Genomic DNA, 23,882 nt, shown 5'->3' with positions numbered 1-23,882 from the left:
TGAGGCTCGTTATACGTGGGGAGAACGCCTGATGGCTGGCACATCATTTTCAAAACTCCCGCTCGCTTTTGCTGCTGAGTGGAAATTAAACACAGATATAGTTCACTCAGATAATCTCTAATGGCTGATGTTTGGTTATTTCAGTGTTTCATTTGTTCCTGAGCAAATCAATAAAACTGATATTAAAAATATTTTAATCAGGAACACGGGAGCCTTTTCACCGGGAATGGGAACATCGCTTCGGCATGTTGATGCTGTTCATGGAGATCGTGAAGACTGATGACAGGCCTGCTCCAGAAATGATCAAATTATGTTTTAAAATGTTAATATTTATTTGACTGTATTCCAAACATCTGTCTGTTGTAAGTGCTGGAAGTCTTCTGGAAAATAATAACAATTTTAACATCTGACCTGTTTTTGTTCAGTAAGCAGCAGAGATGCGTATACATGTATGATGTTTTTATTCAGAGATGACGTTTTTAAAACCAAGTAGTGTTGTAGTACTCAAGACCGGTCTTGGTCTCGAGACCGCTTTTTGATGGTCTCTGTCTTGTCATGGACTCGGACATTGAGGACTCGGGATTTTATTTCAAGATCAGTCAAGACCACAACTGTGGAAATATCACTAAATTGCCAGAATATTGTCCAATTTCTTTGTTAACCCCTTAACTGGCAAGGGCCCGGTGACGGGCCGTTTGTAGTCCCTTTTATATGGCAGGCTAGACCCTCCCATTTTTATTGACACGTCATTCGGCCAATCATGTAACTGGCTGCACCAAATCACCTGACAAAGCTACGTGACGCCCTCTGAGTATTATTGGCTCTGGGAAACCCATTTCTTAACATGATTGGCCGAATGAGGTGTCAGTCAAAATGGGCGGGTCTAGCCTGCCATATAAATGCACTTCATTCGGCCGGCGGACCAGACGCAGCCAGTTAATAGGCTATGAAATGGGTTGTTCAGAGCCAATAATAACCAGAGGGTGTTATGTAGTTTTTGTCAGGTGATTTTTTTGCTGCCAGTTAAGGGGTTAACATCTTTGCTTTTATTGGATACAAATGCACTGATTCAAATCCAACAAAGATTGCGCTCCTGCGCCCTCTACGAGAAGCGCACCTCGCAGACTCCGCCCTGGCTAGGTCGCTGCTATTATTGCCATTTGTGCCTGTATCATTTCACCGCAATGTGCAATCTACCACAGAGCACGGGCAGTTTCATTCACAATGTGTATGTTTGATCTCTACGATGGTGTGTGTGCTTGATTTCGTGGGCTACAAATGACACCCAGCATGAACGCGAGGAGAAGTAAGAGGATAAACGAATATCAAATGAAAATTTCAGGCTTCCTATTCAACAGAAAAACATCCCAGCATGAAAGGTAAATACCAACCTTCATGTATTTTGATACACAAACTGAACATTTAATGCAAATTTTAGGGATGCAACAATTCTTCAAGTAACTCAGTTCGATTATTAAAAATCCTCAACACAAATTTGTTGCTTCGATGTTTCATTTTAACTTTGCAGCTCAGGGGTCTCTGTGTAAGTGGAGCATTTCATCCACATTAGTTCTCTGTTGCTTTGACAGATTTCCGTCATTTGGAAAAAGACGACCCTTTAACAGGAGTGGATCATCACTGACGAGTTTTTCCACGCCCCCACTGCTCTGTGCTGTGAGTGGGTGTGTGTGTTTGTGCGCGCGCGTCGTGCAGAGAATATCAGCTGTTATTTTTTCTTTACTTTAGCTGTAGCCACCAGAAGAGACCTATAACCACAGTTTGCTAGCAGGGGCTAACATTAGCACAAGTGATCGTTTGGTACGGAAGCACCCCTCTCCACCCCGTCAGTACTGAGGGGCTCCGTCAAAATGTTTTTTATGCTTTAATCCCTGATTAGCACCTAAAAATAGAGCTGCAGTAGAAATGTAAATTACTGTAAATAAAAAGCATTACAGCATTAAGTTCATGCAGCCCACAGTTTTTCAATTAACACACAACAGCAGCTGTTTTACATGCAGTCCGTCAAACAGGCAGAGCCGTTACTGTGAACGTGAGCTCAGGTGGAGCGAAAGGAGCTCTTGTTCCTGTAACCACCTTAAAACCTTTACTGGAAACAGCTGGAGGTCCTTCATCAACCACCTGATCAGACGATTAAATGTGGATTATTAAACATTAGGTCTCTCTCTTCCAAGTCCCTGTTAGTAAATGATTTAATAAAAATCACCTAGAGCAGGCAGGGAACACTGTGAGGGTCATGTTCTTTGACTTCTCCAGTGCTTTCAACACCATCCAGCCTGCACTGTTGAGAGGGAAGATGGAGGGAGCCGGAGTGGACAGTCAGCTGACCGCATGGATCATCAACTACCTCACCAACAGACCACAGTATGTGAGGTGCCATGACTGTGTGTCTGATGTAGTAGTCTGCAGCACGGGGGCTCCACAGGGCACTGTCCTCTCACCCTTCCTGTTCAGTCTGTACACCTCAGATTTCAGGTACAATTCAGACCATTGCCACCTACAGAAGTTCTCAGATGATACGGCCATCATCGGATGCGTATCAGATGGGAACGACCAGGAATACAGGGGGGTCATCAGTGACTTTGTCGGCTGGTGTGAGAACAACGCACTCCAAATCAACGCCAGCAAGACGAAGGAGATGGTCATAGACTTCAGGAGGAAGCCACCCCCTACAGCACTGGTGAACATCCAGGGAAAGGACATGGAGACAGTGGTCTCCTACAAGTACCTGGGTGTTCATCTCAATAACAAGCTGGACTGGAGTACAAACACAGACGTCCTGTATAAGAAGGGCCAGAGTCGACTACACCTGCTGAGGAGACTGAGGTCCTTTGGTGTCTGCAGGACTCTGTTAAAGACTTTTTATGACTCAGTGGTAGCATCTGCCCTTTTCTACGCAGTGGCCTGCTGGGGGGGTGGATGCACCGAAAGGGACAGGAGCAGGATCGACAAACTGGTGCAGAGGTCTAGCTCTGTGTTGGGATGTCCTCTAGAGTCTGTGATGGTGGTGGGTGAGAGGAGGATGTTAGCAAAGCTGACATCCATCATGGACAACCCCCATCACCCTCTGCATGAGACCGTGGGTGAACTGAGCAGCTCCTTTAGTCAGAGACTGAAACATCCTCAAGGAGTGCTTTCGCAGGTCATTCATCCCAACAGTAGTTAGACTGTATAACAAATCATAATGTCTTGAGTCACTTGAACACTTTACCTCCTCTGCCATCACTTTATCCATACAGTCCAGATACATTTTATTTATTACACTCACCCATATAATGCATACCGTGTATGCTGTGTACCTTACCGGCTACAAATGTATATAATATTTTGATATCTGTATATAGTGTTTTGACGTGTGTGTATATGTGTGTATACTTAAATGTGGGTATTGACACTGATATATATATATTAGGGGTGGGACTTTAACGCGTTAATTTCGATTAATTAATTACGGGGAAATTAACGCGTTAAAAATTTTAACGCATTTTAATCGCACTTTGCACCGTGGAGCGTTTCTCAGTGCACGAGTTCCAGGCATACAGATTATATCGACGCACAATGTCCAAATTAGGGGCCGCATCCTGCGAAGGACCCGGCCCACGTCTTTCGCAGCCCACGAACACCACAAAGGCCGGAAGTGAGCGGCTAGCCTTCATATCAGCTGCCGTCACCTCTGCGTAGCTCATGTCACCTAGCAACGTGAGTGCGAAGCACAGCTGTGTAAAAGCAGCTGTTAAACGGAGAACGAACTTTTTCTCCTATTTGTGGTTTAATTTTAAGTCTTTAATTCAAAATAAGCTGTTAAAACAAGCATAACACATTTCAACATCAAGGAATACAGCTGAGAGAATGATTAATTTCCAACTATAACAAGTGAGACATTAATGTTGAATAAAACTATCCAGTTATGATGCTTAACTTTAATTTCAGGAGTTTGCTTATCACAGGAGCACTTCCACCCTTCGTTGGTCTGTGTAGTAGACTGGTGGGAAAATAAACAAGATTTTGAAGTTTAAGCTTATGTATATTGATTTATTCATCAACTAAACTTAAATTAATATTTCTCATGTCAAATATTGAAATGCGATTAAAATGCGATTAATTTCGATTAATTAATTACAAAGCTTGTAATTAATTTGATTAATTTTTTTAATCGAGTCCCATCCCTAATATATATATATATATATATATATATATATATATATATATATATTTATGTATATAGTGCTTATGTATATGTGTATAGATTTTTGCTATTTTATTTTATTCTATTTTAGTTTTTAGTTTAGTTATTTGTTCTACTTATCCTTTTCATTTTTTCTCTGTATTGGGCTGCTGTAATGCACAAATTTCCCCGTCGTGGGATCATTAAAGTTTTATCTTATCTTATCTTGTCTTATCTTAATAATTGATCAACATATTGATTTATTCTGCCTTACAGAAACCTGGTTACAGCAGGATGAATATGTTAGTTTAAATGAATCAACACCCCCGAGTCACAGTAACTGTCAGAATGCTCGAAGCACAGGTCGAGGAGGAGGAGTAGCAGCAATCTTCAATTCCAGCTTATTAATTAATCACAGACCCAGACAAAGTTTTAATTCTTTTGAAAGCCTGACTCTTAGTCTTGTCCATCCTAATTGGGAAAATCAAAAACCTGTTTTATTTGTTATTATCTATCGTCCACCTGGTCCTTACTCAGAGTTTCTGTCTGATTTCTCAGACTTTTTATCTGATTTAGTGCTCAGTTCAGATAAAATAATTATAGTGGGTGATTTTAACATCCATGTAGATGCTGAGAATGACAGCCTCAACACTGCATTTAATCTATTGTTAGATTCAATTGGCTTCTCTCAAAATGTAAAGGAGCCCACCCACCACTTTAATCATACTCTGGATCTTGTCCTGACATATGACATAGAAACTGAAGACTTAACAGTATTCCCTGAAAGCCCCCTCCTGTCTGATCATTTCTTAGTAACATTTACATTTACTTTAATGGATTACACAGCAGTGTGGAATAAGTTTTATTACAGTAGAAGTCTTTCTGAAAGTGCTGTAACTAAGTTTAAGGATCTAATTCCTTCATTGTTATGCTCTTCAGTGCCAACACAGTGCAGAGCAGCTACCTAAACTCTGCTCCCAGTGAGGTCGATTATCTCGTCAATAGTTTTACATCCTCACTGCGTACGACTTTGGATACTGTGGCTCCTCTGAAAAGGAAAGCTTCAAATCAGAAGTGCCTGACTCCGTGGTATAATTCACAAATGCACAGCTTAAAGCAGATAACCTGTAAGCTGGAGACGGAATGGCATCTTACTAAATTAGAAGATGCTCATTTAGCCTGGAAAAAGAGTTTGTTGCTCTATAAAAAAGCCCTCCGTAAAGCTAGGACATCTTACTATTCATCATTAATTGAAGAAAATAAGAACAACCCCAGGTTTGTTTTCAGCACTGTAGCCAGGCTGACAAAGAGTCAGAGCTCTGTAGAGCTGAGTATTCCTTTCACTTTAACTAGTAGTGACTTCATGGATTTCTTTACAAATAAAATTTTAGACATTAGAGAAAAAATTATTCATAACCATCTCAAAGATTATTCTTCATGTTCGGCTGCTTTCAGCACTGCTGGTATTTGTTTAGACTCTTTCACTCCAGTTGATCTTTCAGAGTTAACTTCAATAGTTACTTCCTCTAAACCAGCAGCATGTTTATTAGATCCCATTCCTACTAGACTGTTCAAAGAAGTCTTTCCAATTATTGATGCTTCTATCTTAAAAATGATCAATCAGTCTTTATTAGTTGGCTATGTACCACAGACCTTCAAGGTGGCTGTAATTAAACCTCTACTTAAAAAGCCATCACTGACCCAGCTGTCTTAGCTAATTATAGGCCAATCTCCAACCTTCCTTTTCTCTCAAAGATTCTTGAAAGAGTAGTTGTAAAACAGCTAACTGATCATCTGCAGAGGAACGGTTTATTTGAAGAGTTTCAGTCAGGTTTCAGAATTCATTACAGTACAGAAACAGCATTAGTGAAGGTTACCAATGATCTTCTCACAGCCTCTGGCAGTGGATTAATCTCTTTGCTTTTCCTGTTGGACCTCAGTGCAGCTTTGATACTGTTGACCACAACATTTTATTACAGAGATTAGAGCTTGCTATAGGTATTAAAGGTACTGCACTGCAGTGGTTTGAATCATATTTATCTCATAGACTCCAATTTGTTCATGTAAATGGGGAGTCTTCTTCACACACTAAGGTTAATTATGGAGTTCCACAGGGTTCTGTGCTAGGACCAATTTTATTTACATTATACATGCTTCCCTTAGGCAGTATTATTAGAAAGCACTGCATCAATTTTCATTGTTATGCAGATGATACTCAGCTTTACCTATCAATGAAGCCAGATGACACACATCAATTAGTTAAACTGCAGGAATGTCTTAAAGACATTAAGGCCTGGATGACCTCTAATTTCCTGCTTCTAAATTCAGATAAAACTGAAATTCTTGTACTCGGCCCCACAAATCTTAGAAACATGGTGTCAAACCAGATACTTACTCTGGATGGCATTACTTTGGCCTCCAGTAACACTGTGAGAAATCCTGGAGTCATTTTTGACCAGGATATGTCCTTCAATGCACATATTAAACAAATATGTAGGACTGCTTTTTTGCATTTGTGCAATATTTCTAAAATTAGAAACATCCTTTCTCAGAGTGATGCTGAAAAGCTCATTCATGCATTTATTACTTCTAGGCTGGACTATTGTAATTCATTATTATCAGGCTGTCCTAAAAGCTTTCTGAAAAGCCTTCAGCTGATCCAAAATGCTGCAGCTAGAGTACTGACAGGGACTAGAAAGAGAGAGCATATTTCTCCCATATTGGCTTCTCTTCATTGGCTCCCTGTTAAATCTAGAATAGAATTTAAAATTCTTCTCCTCACCTACAAGGTCTTGAATAATCAGGCCCAATCTTATCTCAAAGACCTCATAGTACCATATCACCCCAACAGAGCACTTTGCTCTCAGACTGCTGGCTTACTTGTGGTTCCTAGGATACTTAAGAGTAGAATGGGAGGCAGAGCCTTCAGCTTTCAGGCGCCTCTTCTGTGGAACCAGCTTCCAGCTTGGATTCGGGAGACAGACACCCTCTCTATTTTTAAGATTAGGCTTAAAACTTTCCTTTAAGATCAAGCTTATAATTAGGGCTGGATCAGGTGACCCTGAACCCTCCCTTAGTTATGCTGCTATAGGCCTAGGCTGCTGGGGGGTTCACATAATGCACTGTTTCTCATTCACCTTATTTACTTTGTTTATACTCCACTCTGCATTTAACCATTAATTGATATTAATCTCTGGCTCTCTTCCACAGCATGTCTTTCTCTCCCCTCAGCCCCCCCGGCTCAGGAGATGACTGCCCCTCCCTGAGCCTGGTTCTGCTGGAGGTTTCTTCCTGTTAAAGGGAGTTTTTCCTTCCCACTGTCGCCAAGTGCTGCTCATAGGGGGTCGTTTTGACTGTTTGGTTTTCTCTGTATTATTGTAGGGTCTTTACCCACAATACAAAGCGCCTTGAGGCGACTGTTTGTTGTGATTTGGCGCTATATAAATAAAATTGAATTGAATTGAATTGAATCAGCAGGTGAAGAACAGAGAACTTTGTAGCTGCTCCATCCACCCTGTTTGTTTAACACAGAGAAAAATCTGCAGTACGGAAGTTAAAATATGGAGATGAACTGTTAATACGAAAAATGATTTCTTATCCAATTACTTGACTAATTGAATCAGTAACTGATAGAGTAATCGATAGTTGCAGCCCTGCTTGTATTCAAAAAGCCATAGTCCAACATTAGTTTTCAGCACCAGTGGAGCTATTAAAGGCTTTCAAGAAAAAAACTGCAGTTCCCAGCAAGATGATGTCACTTCTTGTTGATGCATCAAAAAACGTAATAGTTTATGCTCACAACATGGTGGCTGATATTCGAATGTAGGAAATGCTTTTAGCAGCTGATCGGTAAAACATCTGGATTATGTTTTTATTGTATATGCTTTTTACGTGATTTCTGCAAACCCATTAGTGGAAGGAAACGGCACTCTGCGGCACATTAAATGCATGACATGTAAGTGTTTTTCTGGATTATATGCCAAAATTATCACTCTATCGATCCAATAAGGCCTGATTTAGAGTTCTGCGTTGGTCCTACGTACATACCCGGAAATCCTCTTTGAACCTAACCTGACATGCATCTCGAGAAATGTAACTACACGCTCACAAAGACTGTGATTACTGCCTAGGCTTCAGAGGTGCTGTCTGGTTATATATGCCGTCACTCAGTTAACAAGTGGGAGTGGCCTTTAGCCGTTAGCATTAGCTTAATAATTAGCATTAGCGCTGTGCTGAAAAAAATTTCTGGCTAGAACCCTTATAGTTAGCATGGCCACCGATGACGGCAGATAAGTAAGTTGTTTCTCCGCCATTAGTACAGTGAGCAGCGCGTACACGAGGAGTGATTGACAATGCTAAGACCCTCAGATATCTGCTCATTTTACCTGGCTCTGATTGCAGCTTGATTTTTTCATAGATTATCTGTCTCATCAGCTGTGTCCAAATTTAGGGACCACATCCTTCAATGGCCACATTTGTAGGCCAATTATGTCACAGCGAGGCGACGAAGGCTCTCCAAATTCGAACACTCCTCCAAATGCAGTCGACGAATGCATCCTTTGTTTCTCAAATTTGAAGGATGGGTCCAGTGTATCCTTCGTGGCCTACCATATCCCATGATTCATTGCACATCAAAACTCAAATGCAGCAATAGTGGAGGAGAGCAGCCAAAAAGGTTGAAATATGACTGTTTATGTGACAAAAAATAAATTTTTAATATGTTTTCAGGTGAGAATGTAAATGTGTAAACCTCAGATATCTGCTCGTTTTACCAAGATATTGCATAGCCCCTTCATAGTTAATAGGCTATGAAATGGGTTGTTCAGAGCCAATAATAACCAGAGGGCATTATGTAGTTTTTCAGGTGATTTTAGTGCTGCCAGTTAACAGGTTAATTGCAAAAAGTGCTCCAATGTTTTCGGAGATGTCCATTGCTGATGCTTTACCAGGCAGCTCGCCTCGCTAGCTGTCAGCTGACCGGGCTCTCGAGGCTCGCTATACACACAGAAAAACCAAGCAGTCAGTAAATTTAAGCTGCAAGGTGACAGAAACACTGGAGCTGAACTGTGATGGTGTTCCAATTGAATAATAATCCCCCATACTTGGGAAGTTCGAACTTGCGGACTTGAGTATTGAGAAATGGCCATAGTCTACTGTGAGAGTTTCACAATAAAACCCCCGTAAGACTTTCAACATAAAAGTCATGTAAAATTACTGACTCTGTCACACTTTCACAATAAGAGTTCAGTAAAGATAATTAACACTTTCACAATAAGAGTCATGTAATACCACAGAATCTTTCACAGAGAGTCCCATACTTTCATCCAGACTTTCACAGTAAGAGTATCATAATCAAAGGTCTGAAATATTACTGACATTTTCACAATAATCTACCTGTAATATAACTGAGCCTGCTGTGCTATCTGAGACTTTCAAAATAAAAGTAATGTAACAATCTTTCACAGTTAAAGTCTTGTAATGTTCACTGAGGGAATCTTTCATAATAAAAGCTTTGTGAGCAGAGCTGTGTGGGTCAGTGGACAAACAGGTTCACTTTGTGAGTTTTTCACTGTGTGTTTGTAGTGAGGCAGCAGTACGTGACGTGACGTGATGGTCGCAGAGATAATTACCAGCAGGAGGACAAACTGGTTTAAGATAATCAGTTTTCTGTGTGAACAAACAGCAGGAGGAGTTTCCACCCTGCAAACAAACCGGTTCAGCAGCCCGCAGTGGAAACATGGCAGCAGCTGACAGGCAGGATCGAACCTGTGTAACATTTAATGATCACTGATTGATGATCAGCCTCAGTGAGATCTGCAGTCTGGCCTCTTTGATGACAGGAAGTGAACGTGACTGTTAGCAGGAAGCAGCTCGAAGCGTTCGGGGCAGCTGGCTGATCCTGCTGTTCCCATGCTTCATCGCTCAGTGGTTGTCTTTTGGTTCCTGTTTTGATGCCCGGTTGTTTATGTGTCTTGTTTTCATTGAAACTTCCTGTTTTCTTTCCTTTGGGAGCTTCCTGTTACACATCAGCATGTTTCCTGTGTTGGAGAAGACTCTTGTCTTTATTGGAGCTGAAGGGGTTGGGGGTTAGCTACACCTGAGGAAGGTTAATGACGTCAGCCTGACCAGGTGGAGGACCTGTCCCACCCCCACCTTTACCCCTGTGCCCCAACTCCCACCATCCTCTGTGTGCAGTCCTGCCCCCTGGATGGTTGGGGGTCTCCTCCTTAGCATCCATACAGATGCAGCTTTGTTCTGTAGTTTGGTGTTTGGTGAAGCTGTGTTAGTTAATGAGCTAATGGTAGAGGTACTGATGGGCGGAGCTCCTGCAACAGAACAGGAACAGGAGGAGGGCTCCCCCAGCGTGAACGCGTTTTACACTATTTCATGAACATGTGATGATTTTATTTCCAGGGTCATCCTAATTCTGTCTGTTCATGCTTACATCATAAACACCCGAGTGGTTGATTGGTGGATGGGCAGACCAATTAAAAACATGCCCTGCTGAGGTGTGTGTGTGTGTGTGTGTACCTGTGCTCTTGTGAGCTCCATCAGACAAAGCTGGCTGCAGATTTTCATCAGCTCTGAAACACAAACATAAAGAATCGGTTTCTGCTGATGAAAGATTAAAGATATGATCTGTAACATCCTTTGTTTAAAGCCTGTGTGTGTGTGTGCGTGTGTGTCTGGTGTTGTCGATATCTCACAACAGTGATCACAGCGTATGTCTGAATGCAGCCTCTCCTCTATAAGGTGGGCCAGTCTGACCCAAACTGCATGAACATCGTCACAGCTGTTAATAAAAAGATTTATAAATCCCGTCTTTTTCATGTGACGTTCATTTCAGTTCTCCTGAGAATACGAAGTTCTCTGATTGTGTGATTCGTGTTCAGCGTGCGTCATCAGCAGACTTTGGATTCCCGGTGGAATTCTGTTTGACTCGCCACTAAATCCAGAATGAAGACTTTGGAAAAGCGCTGCAGGCTGAGGTTCACGTAAACCCGGCCGGGCTGCATCCTGATGCAGCTCTGCAGAGAAGGAGTGACCATCAGTGCTCACAGGCTGCCCGCTGTGTGAGTCTGTTGGATAAAACTAAACTCTGCACACTCTCAGACGCCCTACAAACTAACCAATCACTGCACGCCGTCATCAGGTGCAGGTCAGTCACCTGCTGAAAAGCTCCACAGAGGCTCCACTCCACCGTACCCCTGCTAGGGGTGGATCCACCCACATAGGGACAGTATCAGTGGTCCTGGTATCAGCCCGATATCCAGATTAGCAGTACTGCTCAGCACTGCCCCCTACTGTCTGTTGTGCTCTCTAAAATAAACCCTCATCGTGCTCATGCTCGGTTTCTGTTTTCTTGTCTCTCGACTTCAATGAAAGATGAAATAAATCAAATTAGACTGAAGTGGTTTCATAGATTTAAAGGTGAACTCACCTTTCCAGAGAGTAGGTGGAGCTTCGACTGTCCCTGTAGCAGCGGCGAGGCTTCGGGACGGGAGGAGGAGGAGGAGACGTCATCTGGAGGACAGGAAGAGGCTGTTAGAGGGTCGGCTGTCTCACAGCATCGAGCTGATCTTTGTGATCTGGAATATTCTGCTCTTGGATGGAGGCAATTATTAATGTGAAGATGGAGTCATAGCTTAATATTTCACTCATAATGACTCATCACTGTTCTGCTCCTCTGTGAGCATACGCAGGCTCGCTCTTCTGAACAGTAAGAAGGAGAAGCAGGTGTCAGGATGTGAGTTTCCTCAGACTGGTTCAGGATCAGTTAGTTCAGGTTTAGTTACAGTGAGGCGGGTCTGAGAGCAGCTCTCAGCACAGACTCCACAAACACACAAGTTTAATCACAAAACTGTCACACAAACTGCTGTAAATGATCACCATTTGTTCCTGAAGTTTAGATCTGTCACAATGCTTCGTGCTGCTGAAACTGAAGATTTATGGAAGCATTTTCATAAATCAGAAAGCCTGAATAAAAAATCAGACTCTGAACAAACTGCTGCCGGAAACCTTGAGATCACAGATGGGAAGAAACATGGAAGGCTGATAAGATCCCAGCAGGAACACACTTCCAGAGACGGAGTGGAAAATTCTTCTTGAACCAATGAAACGTCTCCATTAAACACGAGTCTGAGCTCATTAATCTGAAATCATTAATCTGAGCTGGTTAGCATAAGTCTCTGTCAGTCAGAGTGAAACACGTGAAGTTTTCTTTGAATCTCTGAGTGATCCGCTCACAGGAAGCTGCACTTCCCACCTTCAGACTCTATGCAAACACACAAACACACACAAACACACAGACCGTGGGAGCTGTTTTTACCTCAGTGTCCGTCAGCTCCTCGGGGTCGGGACCTGAGATACTGCGGCTCACCTGGCTGCCTCTTTACCTGTCTGACCTGTGTGAGCGTGTTCCGCATGTGTGACGTCATCAAGCTGCAGCTGCACTCTTAAACACACAGTGTTAAATCCACCCTGTGTGTGTCTGTGTGAGCTCCGCCTCCTCTGTCTCTCCTTTCTGTTTTCTGCCCCGAAGCCTCAAAATACGGATGACCTTTGACCCACAGCTGAGCGAGGTTCAGCTGATCCAGTGATTCATATTCATGTGGACGTGCAGCTCAGGTGTTCCAGGTTCTCAGAGGATGGTACAAACAGCACACAGTCATAACTCAGCCTTTTTTCATTTTTTCCTTTTAGGTCATATTTTACTCTAACTCCACCCTCCACACCAGGAAGTTTCTGTTTTAAGATTACATCCCATTACTGAGTCATATAAGGTCATATTAGTGTAAACTGTATGTGTGTGTGTGGGGGGGGGGGTCTCAGGGTCTCTGAGGGTCTGTTAGGCCGCTTTTCCACCGACGAGGTGCCGGTGCCGGCATTTGAACCGTTCAGCATTTTTTTCACCACAAACGCACTCAGTGCTCGGCCAAAAAACGGGTTCAACTCCGGCCCCGCAAACTAGCTGGTCTCGAACCAAGAACGCATGATGAAAGCAGCAGAAGGGCGTGACTCTGCCGTCTCAACATAGTTTTCTACCACCGTTACAAGGCATGGTGTGTATTACAGGAGAAAAGTGAAGCGATTTTCACAGCTGTGAATTAGGTTGGGCTCTAAGGCTGAACTTGCTGCTTTGTATCAGTTCATATCACAGATAAAAGGACACAAAGTGCGTACTTGTCGTCTTGCTCTAATCGCTGTCTGTGTTTCCCTCTGTGCTGCACACAGATGCTGCAGTAGTTTGGTTTGGACCCTAAAACGTATTTGCAGCACAGAAAGGGGAGCGTGCTCTCCCACGTTTGTGCGCTTCGGCTTCGTGTCCAGACGAGGCCCCGCCCACACTCATACGTAAAGGAGCAGTTCACAGAAACGCGGTGGGAACGCGGGCCCGTTCTTAAGCGTTTCGCCGGTTCATTGGGAACAGCACGGGCACTGGCACGAGAACCAGTTCCTCGGCGGTGGGAAAGTAGCATCTGAACGCTCGTGAAAGGCCAGACCCAGGACCCAACCATCACAGGGATGAATCATTCTTCACTGTAAAGCCTGCTTTATTTGCTGACGACAGAATAAACTGGCTGTCTCCGTCTCTGCTTTCTTCACTTTTCTAAAGAACAAACATCATCAGAGTGTTCGAGAGTTGAGAGAACGACTCATTAAATATGTGATAACAGTGTGAACCTCGACCTCGGCTTTAAACCTAATGAATCTTAGTGGCTGTGATTTGATTTAAATGCACCTTCAGACTTTATTTTCTTTGATGGCAGACGTTTAAAAATGTCCAGCAAGGCCCCATCACTGTTCCTCTGACAAGCTTCTCAGCAACATCAATCTGATCTTCATCTCGAGTGGACACGCCAGCGTGCAGAGGCTCAGCTTCATCTTCATCACGGCTCAGAATAAAGCAGGTGGAGATGCAATTTAAGTCAGCAGCTGATTCAGCTCTGGAAGTTTTACAGTGAAGTCTCACCGGTCCAACCTGCACAGGTGTGTCTCTGCGTGTCTGTGTGTGTGTGTTTTATTACTGCAATTGCGTTCAGGAGGACCCCACTTTGTGTTCATCGATTCAAATCAGCTGATGTCATGATTTAAAAACAGGAAGTGTGATTATGCAGCAGCCCCACATTAACTGTTACATTTCACACACTGCCATTATGCTGTGTGGAACTTTGTCTCTGACCTCAAAGGTCAGAGGTGGTCTGTAGCTGCTCGCGGTGGTACTTCGAGGTGTTATGTCCTTATAGGATTAATATATAATCAGAGGCCTCAGTCCCAGACTCAAAGTTATTTAGTGAGACCAGACAGGAACATCTGTGATGTTCTTCAGCAGAAGAACCTGAGTCAGAACGGTGCTTGTTGGGAAAACTGGAGTTCAGCAGGAAACTCCATGTTAAGGAGAGGAAGTTTTACAGCTGATTTTACATTACAGCTGATTTACATTGGATTTTACATTATAGTTTAGTTTTAGTTAGTTTTTACTTTTTTTTCTCTAATTCAGTTAGTTTTAATTAGTTTTCAGAGCGTTTTTTCCCGTTTTTATTATTTTTTATTTTTGGTTTCATGCTTAGTTTTAGTTAGTTTCAGTATTAGTTTTAGTATTTTCATACCTAATCAGGTTGCAAGATTCAAGGCGCAAAAGTGACTGTTGTGTAATGAAAACTTGACAAAAGATACCGTTTAAAGAAATATATTCAACAACCAACTGTTCAAAAGACAGCAGCACTACATGCTAAATGTGTGTAATATTAAGGACACACATGAACATCAACAGGGAAAAACATGAACTCCCAAACTCAATAAATTCTACAATAAACTCCACAATAAAGTTCAGCATCAGTGCAGCAGATTAACAACACCTACATGTGGTGTTTGACAAAAACAAACTCTTTGAAGGAGTCAAAGGTCAAATCCAGCTGCATCCTGATGTTCTCACCACCTGAAGCTGCTTCTGTTTTGGAGCTAGCTTGGTTAGATGCTCGCTAATTAAACTTGCAGGGTCTTTGTGGCCTCTGTACATAACCTACGGAAGTGTCCGACCTCATGTCCACATTTATGCTTGTGTAGCTGGATTGTGTGTGTTATTACCTTGTGGTCGTGTGCAGGTGTTTTATATGCGGCGCATGCTGGGACTTCTTTTTTGGTCCTCGCTCTTTGTGCTCAGTTTTTTGGCTGCAAACATATTTGTCCCTGTTTTTTTTCACTTTCTTCATTCCTTCACGTCCATCCTGATAGTTTCAGCAGCTCCATCCAGGAATTTGCTGACAGTTGTGAGTCCTTATATTGATGCTTTGATTATTATTCCTGATTGTTATTCTCTGACTGATAAAGTAGCCGGAAACGCACAAGGACTAAACAGTTTAGTCACGACGTTCTGGGCTGCGTGGACCCGACAAGTAGTCCCGTTTCTCAGAGGCGCAGGCCAGGTTACCTGGTAGGATCAGAGCGGTTTCTGTAGCCGCTGCTTCTCAGGTGGACTTTGATGTTGCTGGTTTTTCCTGACTGAGAAATGTTCCGCACATTTTTCATCATCCACAACAAGACTTTCGATTCTATCTGTGCTCTTGTACTCAAAGAGCCTCCATACGGGACTCTGCCGCTTTCTCTGCAGACCGCAGCCATTACTCTGTGGACCAGTGCGGTGAGCGCATGCACATGCGCACTCACACAGTTGTCCTGTGGCGCTCCCAGCTTAAACTAGGAGAGCGGAAAAAATGATTTCATATCCATCCACAAGGTTTAAAAAAAAAAAAACAAGTAAATGAAAGTCAGTTTATCAATAATTTCAGTTAGTTTTAGTTAGTTTTGTAAACTCACAATCCAGTTTTAATTAGTTATCGTTTTTTCCTTTGAATTATACTTTTTATTTATTTCAGTTAACGACAATGTTTGTTCAATTTCAGTTTTCGTTATTTCATTCGTTTTCGTTAACTATAATAACCCTGGCTCCTGGTTAAGATCCATGCAAACAGATTCACAGCAGATGATAAAATAATATTAAAAAGCATTCAGGAGTTTTGGAGAAACAGCAGCAGGTTGTGGCGGTGCTCACCTGTAGAGACGACCTTGGCTTCTGCGTGTCACAGCAGAGACCTCTGAGGTCAGAGAGCTCAGGCATGAAGACGCTCCCTGAAATGTTCAGAGAGCAGGTTCAAACAGGGCATGGTCATCCTAACAGGGATGGGGACTACCATCCACTTGTCATCAGTGGTGCTGAGGTGGAAAGAGTGGACACTTTCAAATACCTGGGAGTGACCATCTCACAGGACCTGTCCTGGACTCATCACATAAACATCACTGTGAAGAAGGCCAGACAGCGTCTCTACCTCCTCAGGCGGCTGAGAAACTTCAAGCTCCCACTCAAGGTGCTCAGGAACTTTTACACCTGCACCATCGAGAGCATCATGCGTGGGAGCATCACCACCTGGATGGGAAACTGCACCAAGCAGGACTTCATGGCCCTAAAAAGGGTGGTTCGTTCAGCTGAACGGACCATCAGAACCACCTCCCCAACCTGCAGGACATTTACACCAAGCAGTGCAGGCTGAGGGCCATGAAGATCCTAAAACAGCCCAGCCACCCCGGACACTCTCTCTTCTCCCTGCTCCCATCAGGCCGGCGTTACCGCTGCCTGAGGGCTAAGACTGAAAGGTTGAAGAAGAGTTTTTACCCACAACCCATCCGTCTGCTCAACTCTGAGCCCTAACTGGACCATTATTGCACAGTAAATATTATAATTTATAAAAGTGTGTATAGTGTATAGTATATAGAGTATAGTGTATAGTGTGAATTACTTTTTTTATTTTTATTCTTCTTATTTATATGTGTGTGTATATAGGTTGCAGGTACAAAATACATTTCACTGTGCATTGTACTGTGTATAACTGTGCATGTGACAAATAAACACTATCTTAATCTTAATCTTAATCTTAACCACCTGCTGGAGCTCGTTAACCACAACACTGCGAAATACTGTGTCAGCGTGATGTGAGTACCAGTGATATTAATGTGTCAGCATTTTTCTGTTCATTTTATAAACTGAGATAATCATATTGTGTAATTAATGGAGCTTCATACGTCTTTGAACATGTTAAAATGATCTCGATCGATGAGCTTGTTCCGTCAGCAGTCTGTATCTGCATTTAATGTATTCCTGCAGTAAGCACGTTAAATTAAATATCAATTAATAAGTGACATGATGAAGCAGAAAGGCCTGAGGTGATGGAAAGAGTTTTTGGATTCCATCGTCTCTGGTTCATAATTTTCAGGAAAATCGTAAACCAGCTTGACAGAAAATGTTGTCTTGAAGCTGCAGCGGCCGGCCTCCTCGCCTCACACATGCAGTTCAAGAAGAGCTGATACAGCTGTTGGAAAACTTTATTCAAACATGCAGCTGACGTCAAATTCAGAATTAGGAGGTATTTTTTCAAACAGAAGCTGATCACTGTCAACATGACAACTCCAATAATACAGCCTGTAAATGACTGTTTAATTTACATGACAGGACTCCAGCCTTTGTGGAAACAGCCTCAAACTCTCACTGAACTTCATCACAACAGTAAATAGAAAGGTATGATCAGCAATGATCAATAATTCACAGCTTCTAGCCAGAGAGGATAAAAAAGGGATATCCCTTGGTGACTCTCACTGCAGTCAGTGTTGCCAAGTCCGCTTATTATAAGCGACTTTGGCTTGTTTTTTCTAAAGTCGCTTGCAAATCTCGTGAGTCACGGGTTGCGGTTTTTAGGGCTTGTTTTTGAACGTGGAGTGGCTTGCTTGGGCTTGACTTTCTTTCCGAGTGAAACTCATTGATTATCTCTCGGCGCCCTATAATAAAGCAAAAGACGAGTGGTAGGTAGTTTGTCCCTTCCAAGCCCCCGTTTCCTTGTTTATCGCTCCTGCAAAAGTTGACCGGGTGCACACCAAACAAACACTCATAACAGCCCAGAGTGAGGAGGCAGCGCAAGAATGAACTCCAGTAAGTGGGGAAAATATAGAATACATATAATAAGAGTGTGAGAAAGAGAGCGCACTTACAGAATGGATCCGAGCCCAGATGGGAGACAGTGGGGCACGAAGTGGGGTGCACTATATGCAGTGCATAGGGGCGCCGCACAAGAGGGGGGCGCCAAAACGATGCGACGAAATTATTTCTCTAGCTGGCATTTTCTGTATTTAACAGCTGTGCATATGAATGATCAATAACAGAGGAACGGGCGCTGATTAGGCGCCCCTGCTTCTTCAGCTCCCCTCCTCCTGCCCCCCCCCAAAAAAGTGTCTGCATACAAAAGGTATTCCCCAGATTGTGCAAGTGTGAAATATGTGCTCACCATGCTGATTTAGTTCAACATGCTAATACAGAGAAGCACACAAAAAACTGTGCACCTTTCTCTTCTATGAGGCTAAGAACCATGGGTTTTACTGTTCCAAAACACAATGAGACAAAACAAAGAAGTGAGCTATACTACTATAGAGCTATGCTGTTTAAAAGCAGCCTCAGGTTTACACAATGTTGTGGGTTGCCAGTGGGCTTCTTTTGGGCTTGTTTTCATAGAGCTGGTTACTTGTTTCTGTCGTGAGATCTGGCAACCCTGACTGCGGTATTGTATCACTTCCTGTTCCTGTTTCGGAGCACAGTCGTGTTTTGCTGTCTGTAAGCTGTTATATCTGTATAACTTGATCTATCTGGATAATAACATATTTAGTGTAATCTTCACCTACTTTAAATAGCATACTCTTTGCTGAATCACCTGTATTCACATTATTCACTTTATTTGTTTTTAGAAATTCGCTAGCTTAGCTCAGCTAGTAGCTTAGCCCTTAGCCGACTCACTACCAGCATGGCTTCTTCTCCTGTCTCTCCTGCACTTTCCTGCTCTGGGTGTCACATGTTTAGTTACTCCTCGGCCTCCTTTAGCAGTAACGGTACTTGTAATAAATGTAGTCTGTTGTAGCTCTGGAGGCCAGGCTTTCTGAACTGGAGACTCAGCTCCGCACCCTGGAAAATCCTACATCTAGCCAGGCCCCTGTAGCAGGTGCGGACCATGGTAGCTTAGCCGCCGTTAGCTCCCCCCAGCAGATGCGAGCAGCAGGGAAAACAGGCCAGCTGGTGACGGTGAGGAGGAAGCGTAGTCCTAAGCAGAAGCCCCGGGTACCCACCAACCTGTTCACGTCTCTAACCGTTTTTCTCCACTCGGCGACACACCCGCCGAGGAACAAACTCTGGTTATTGGTGACTCTGTTTTGAGAAAGTGAAGCTAGAGACACCGGCGACCATAGTCAAATGTCTTCCAGGGGCCAGAGCAGGCGACATTCATGGAAATTTGAACTGCTGGCTAAGGCTAATCGTAGATTTGGTAAGATCGTTATTCACGTCGGCAGTAATGACACCCGGTTACGCCAATTGGAGGTCACTAAAATTAATATTGACTCGGTGTGTAACTTTGCAAAAACGATGTCGGACTCTGTAGTTTTCTTTGGGCCCCTCCCCTATCAGACCAGGAGCCACATGTTTAGCCGCATGTTCTCCTTGAATCGCTGGCTGTCTGAGTGGTGTCCAAACGACGTGGGCTTCATAGATAATTGGCAAAGTTTCTGGGGAAAACCTGGTCTTGTTAGGAGAGACGGCATCCATCCCACTTTGGATGGAGCAGCTCTCATTTCTAGAAATCTGGCCAAATTTATTAACCCTCCTAAAAACTGACTATCCAGGGTTGAGACCAGGAAGCAGAGTTGCAGTCTTACACACCTCTCTGCCATAACTGTCAAGTTTTGTATTTAAAAATAGGGGAAATTTTCCGCCATTGAAAATAGAAGTCGCTGTGACGTCATTGCCTAATTTGCATAATTGGTCATTTGCATGTAGTTGCAGTTGAGGCTGTAGGAGAGAATAAAAACATCTTTGGAGAGACAAAAAGTGAAGGAAAAAACACCCTAAATATTTTAGAACTACAAATGAACTTTATGAAATAAGTTAATAACTTCAATGCTTTGCCTACACCCACATTGCTGGGTTGTTTTTTTGGGATTGTTCCGGCTGTGGGCACTAGCCTTGCGAGAACTGCCATCCAGGCTATTGCAGCTGGCAATTCTCCCGAGGCTAGTGACAGAATTTAGTTTGGAACAGGACAGGAATGCTTTTTAAAAATTATTATATTAAAATACTGGACATTTACAGGAAAATAATAATATGGGAGGACGGCGGGACAGAGGGGTAAAATACGGGAGTTTCCCGGCCAAAATGGGAGACTTGACAGGTATGCTCTCTGCATCTTCTCTCCTCCTGCCATCCCCCCAAAACCCCATCCCCATAGAGTCGGTGCCTGCTCCCAGACCACCAAAAAAACAAAGCTAAAATCAGCAAAAAAAAAAAAAAATTTAAGCATAAAAATAAAAAAATAATAAATAATATAACTTCATCAACTGCACCAAACAATAAAACAATTAAATGTGGATTATTAAACATTAGGTCTCTCTCTTCCAAGTCCCTATTAGTAAATGATTTAATAATTGATCAACGTATTGATTTATTCTGCCTTACAGAAACCTGGTTACAGCAGGATGAATATGTTAGTTTAAATGAATCAACACCCCCGAGTCACAGTAACTGTCAGAATGCTCGAAGCACAGGTCGAGGAGGAGGATTAGCTGCAATCTTCAATTCCAGCTTATTAATTAATCAGAGACCCAGACAAAGTTTTCATTCTTTTGAAAGCCTGACTCTTAGTCTTGTCCATCCTAATTGGGAAAATCAAAAACCTGTTTTATTTGTTATTATCTATCGTCCACCTGGTCCTTACTCAGAGTTTCTGTCTGATTTCTCAGACTTTTTATCTGATTTAGTGCTCAGTTTAGATAAAATAATTATAGTGGGTGATTTTAACATCCATGTAGATGCTGAGAATGACAGCCTTAACACTGCATTTAATCTATTGTTAGATTCAATTGGCTTCTCTCAAAATGTAAAGGAGCCCACCCACCACTTTAATCATACTCTGGCATAGAAACTGAAGACTTAACAGTATTCCCTGAAAGCCCCCTCCTGTCTGATCATTTCTTAGTAACATTTACATTTACTTTAATGGATTACACAGCAGTGGGGAATAAGTTTTATTACAGTAGAAGTCTTTCTGAAAGTGCTGTAACTAAGTTTAAGGATCTAATTCCTTCATTGTTATGCTCTTCAGTGCCAACACAGTGCAGAGCAGCTACCTAAACTCTGCTCCCAGTGAGGTCGATTATCTTGTCAATAGTTTTACATCCTCACTGCGTATAACTTTGGATACTGTGGCTCCTCTGAAAAGGAAAGCTTCAAATCAGAAGTGCCTGACTCCGTGGTATAATTCACAAACGCACAGCTTAAAGCAGATAACCCGAAAGCTGGAGAGGGAATGGCGTCTCACTAAATTAGAAGATGCTCATTTAGCCTGGAAAAAGAGTTTGTTGCTCTATAAAAAAGCCCTCCGTAAAGCTAGGACATCTTACTATTCATCATTAATTGAAGAAAATAAGAACAACCCCAGGTTTCTTTTCAGCACTGTAGCCAGGCTGACAAAGAGTCAGAGCTCTGTAGAGCCGAGTATTCCTTTCACGTTAACTAGTAGTGACTTCATGGATTTCTTTACAAATAAAATTTTAGACATTAGAGAAAAAATTATTCATAACCATCTCAAAGATTATTCTTCATGTTCGGCTGCTTTCAGCACTGCTGGTATTTGTTTTGACTCTTTTGCTCCAGTTGATCTTTCAGAGTTAACTTCAATAGTTACTTCCTCCAAACCAGCAACATGTTTGTTAGATCCCATTCCTACTAGACTGTTCAAAGAAGTCTTTCCAATTATTGATGCTTCAATCTTAAAAATGATCAATCAGTCTTTATTAGTTGGCTATGTACCACAGACCTTCAAGGTGGCTGTAATTAAACCTCTGCTTAAAAGCCATCACTGACCCAGCTGTCTTAGCTAATTATAGGCCAATCTCCAACCTTCCTTTTCTCTCAAAGACTCTTGAAAGAGTAGTTGTAAAACAGCTAACTGATCATCTGCAGAGGAACGGTTTATTTGAAGAGTTTCAGTCAGGTTTCAGAATTCATCACAGTACAGAAACAGCATTAGTGAAGGTTACAAATGATCTTCTTACAGCCTCTGACTGTGGACTCATCTCTGTTCTTGTCCTGTTGGACCTCAGTGCAGCTTTGATACTGTTGACCATAACATTTTATTACAGAGATTAGAGCATACTATAGGTATGAAAGGTACTGCACTGCAGTGGTTTGAATCATATTTATCTCATAGACTCCAATTTGTTCATGTAAATGGGGAGTCTTCTTCACACACTAAGGTTAATTATGGAGTTCCACAGGGTTCTGTGCTAGGACCAATTTTATTTACATTATACATGCTTCCCTTAGGCAGTATTATTAGAAAGCACTGCAAACATTTTCATTGTTTTGCAGATGATACTCAGCTTTACCTATCAATGAAGCCAGATGACACACATCAATTAGTTAAACTGCAGGAATGTCTTAAAGACATTAAGGCCTGGATGACCTCTAATTTCCTGCTTCTAAATTCAGATCAAACTGAAATTCTTGTACTCGGCCCCACAAATCTTAGAAACATGGTGTCTAACCAGATACTTACTCTGGATGGCATTACTTTGGCCTCCAGTAACACTGTGAGAAATCTTGGAGTCATTTTTGACCAGGATATGTCCTTCAATGCACAAATTAAACAAATATGTAGGACCGCTTTTTTACATTTGTGCAATATTTCTAAAATTAGAAACATCCTTTCTCAGACTGAGGCTGAAAAGCTGATTCATGCATTTATTACTTCTAGGCTGGACTACTGTAATTCATTATTATCAGGCTGTCCTAAAAGCTCCCTGAAAAGCCTTCAGCTGATCCAAAATGCTGCAGCTAGAGTACTGACAGGGACTAGAAAGAGAGAGCAGATTTCTCCATATTGGCTTCTCTTCATTGGCTCCCTGTTAAATCTAGAATAGAATTTAAAATCCTTCTCCTCACATACAAGGTCTTGAATAATCAGGCCCCATCTTATCTCAAAGACCTCATAGTACCATATCACCCCAACAGAGCACTTCACTGTCAGACTGCTGGCTTACTTGTATGGAGGACCAAAACTGACATAATTAGCAATAAAAGCAGAAACATATATATATATATATATATATATATATATATATATATATATATATATATATATCACGCTAACCAGCGTGATGCGGCTCTCATCGTAGCCGGGGACTTTAACAGTGCAAACTTGAAAAAGCTGATACCGGAGTTTATTCAACACATCGACTGCCCCACCAGAGGAGAGAGGACCCTAGACCACTGCTACTCTCCATTCAAAGATGGCTACAAAGCAAAGCCTCTTCCGTCTTTTGGGAAGTCTGACCACACCTCTGTGCTTCTCATGCCGAAATACAAACAACGGCTCAGGCAGGAACCCCCTGCTGTGAGAGAAGTGACACGGTGGTCTGATCAAACAGAGGCCGCTCTGCAGGGTGCGTTGGATTCAACCGACTGGGACATGTTTCGCAGCAGCGCGGGCGGAGACATCGAGGAGTTTACGGAAACTGTTGTGGGATTTATTGGGAAAGTTGTTGAAGACACTTCACTTAGGAGGACCATCAGGACTTTTCCAACCAGAAGCCGTGGGTGGATAAATCTGTCCGC

The 23,882-nt window shown here is 42.4% G+C and overlaps 1 protein-coding gene across 1 annotated transcript in view; it reads right to left on the bottom strand.

Annotated features, from left to right (window-relative positions):
- LOC115792164 (arf-GAP with Rho-GAP domain, ANK repeat and PH domain-containing protein 1) overlaps positions 1-12,599 on the bottom strand; it is a 59,866-nt gene extending 47,267 nt beyond the window's left edge. The window contains exons 1-3 of the mRNA XM_030746591.1: positions 12,513-12,599; positions 11,625-11,707; positions 10,715-10,767 (exon numbers count right to left, since the gene is read on the bottom strand). Of these exons, the coding sequence (XP_030602451.1) occupies positions 10,715-10,767; positions 11,625-11,707 (136 nt within the window). The 5' untranslated portion in view covers positions 12,513-12,599. The remainder of the gene's footprint in view (positions 1-10,714; positions 10,768-11,624; positions 11,708-12,512) is intronic.
- Between the last annotated feature and the right edge of the window lie 11,283 nt (positions 12,600-23,882).

Source organism: Archocentrus centrarchus, chromosome 14 (assembly GCF_007364275.1).
Source record: "Archocentrus centrarchus isolate MPI-CPG fArcCen1 chromosome 14, fArcCen1, whole genome shotgun sequence".
NCBI lineage: Eukaryota > Metazoa > Chordata > Actinopteri > Cichliformes > Cichlidae > Archocentrus > Archocentrus centrarchus.
The sequence above is the reverse complement of the archived record's forward strand: the minus strand, read 5'-3'. Positions and strand labels throughout refer to the sequence as shown.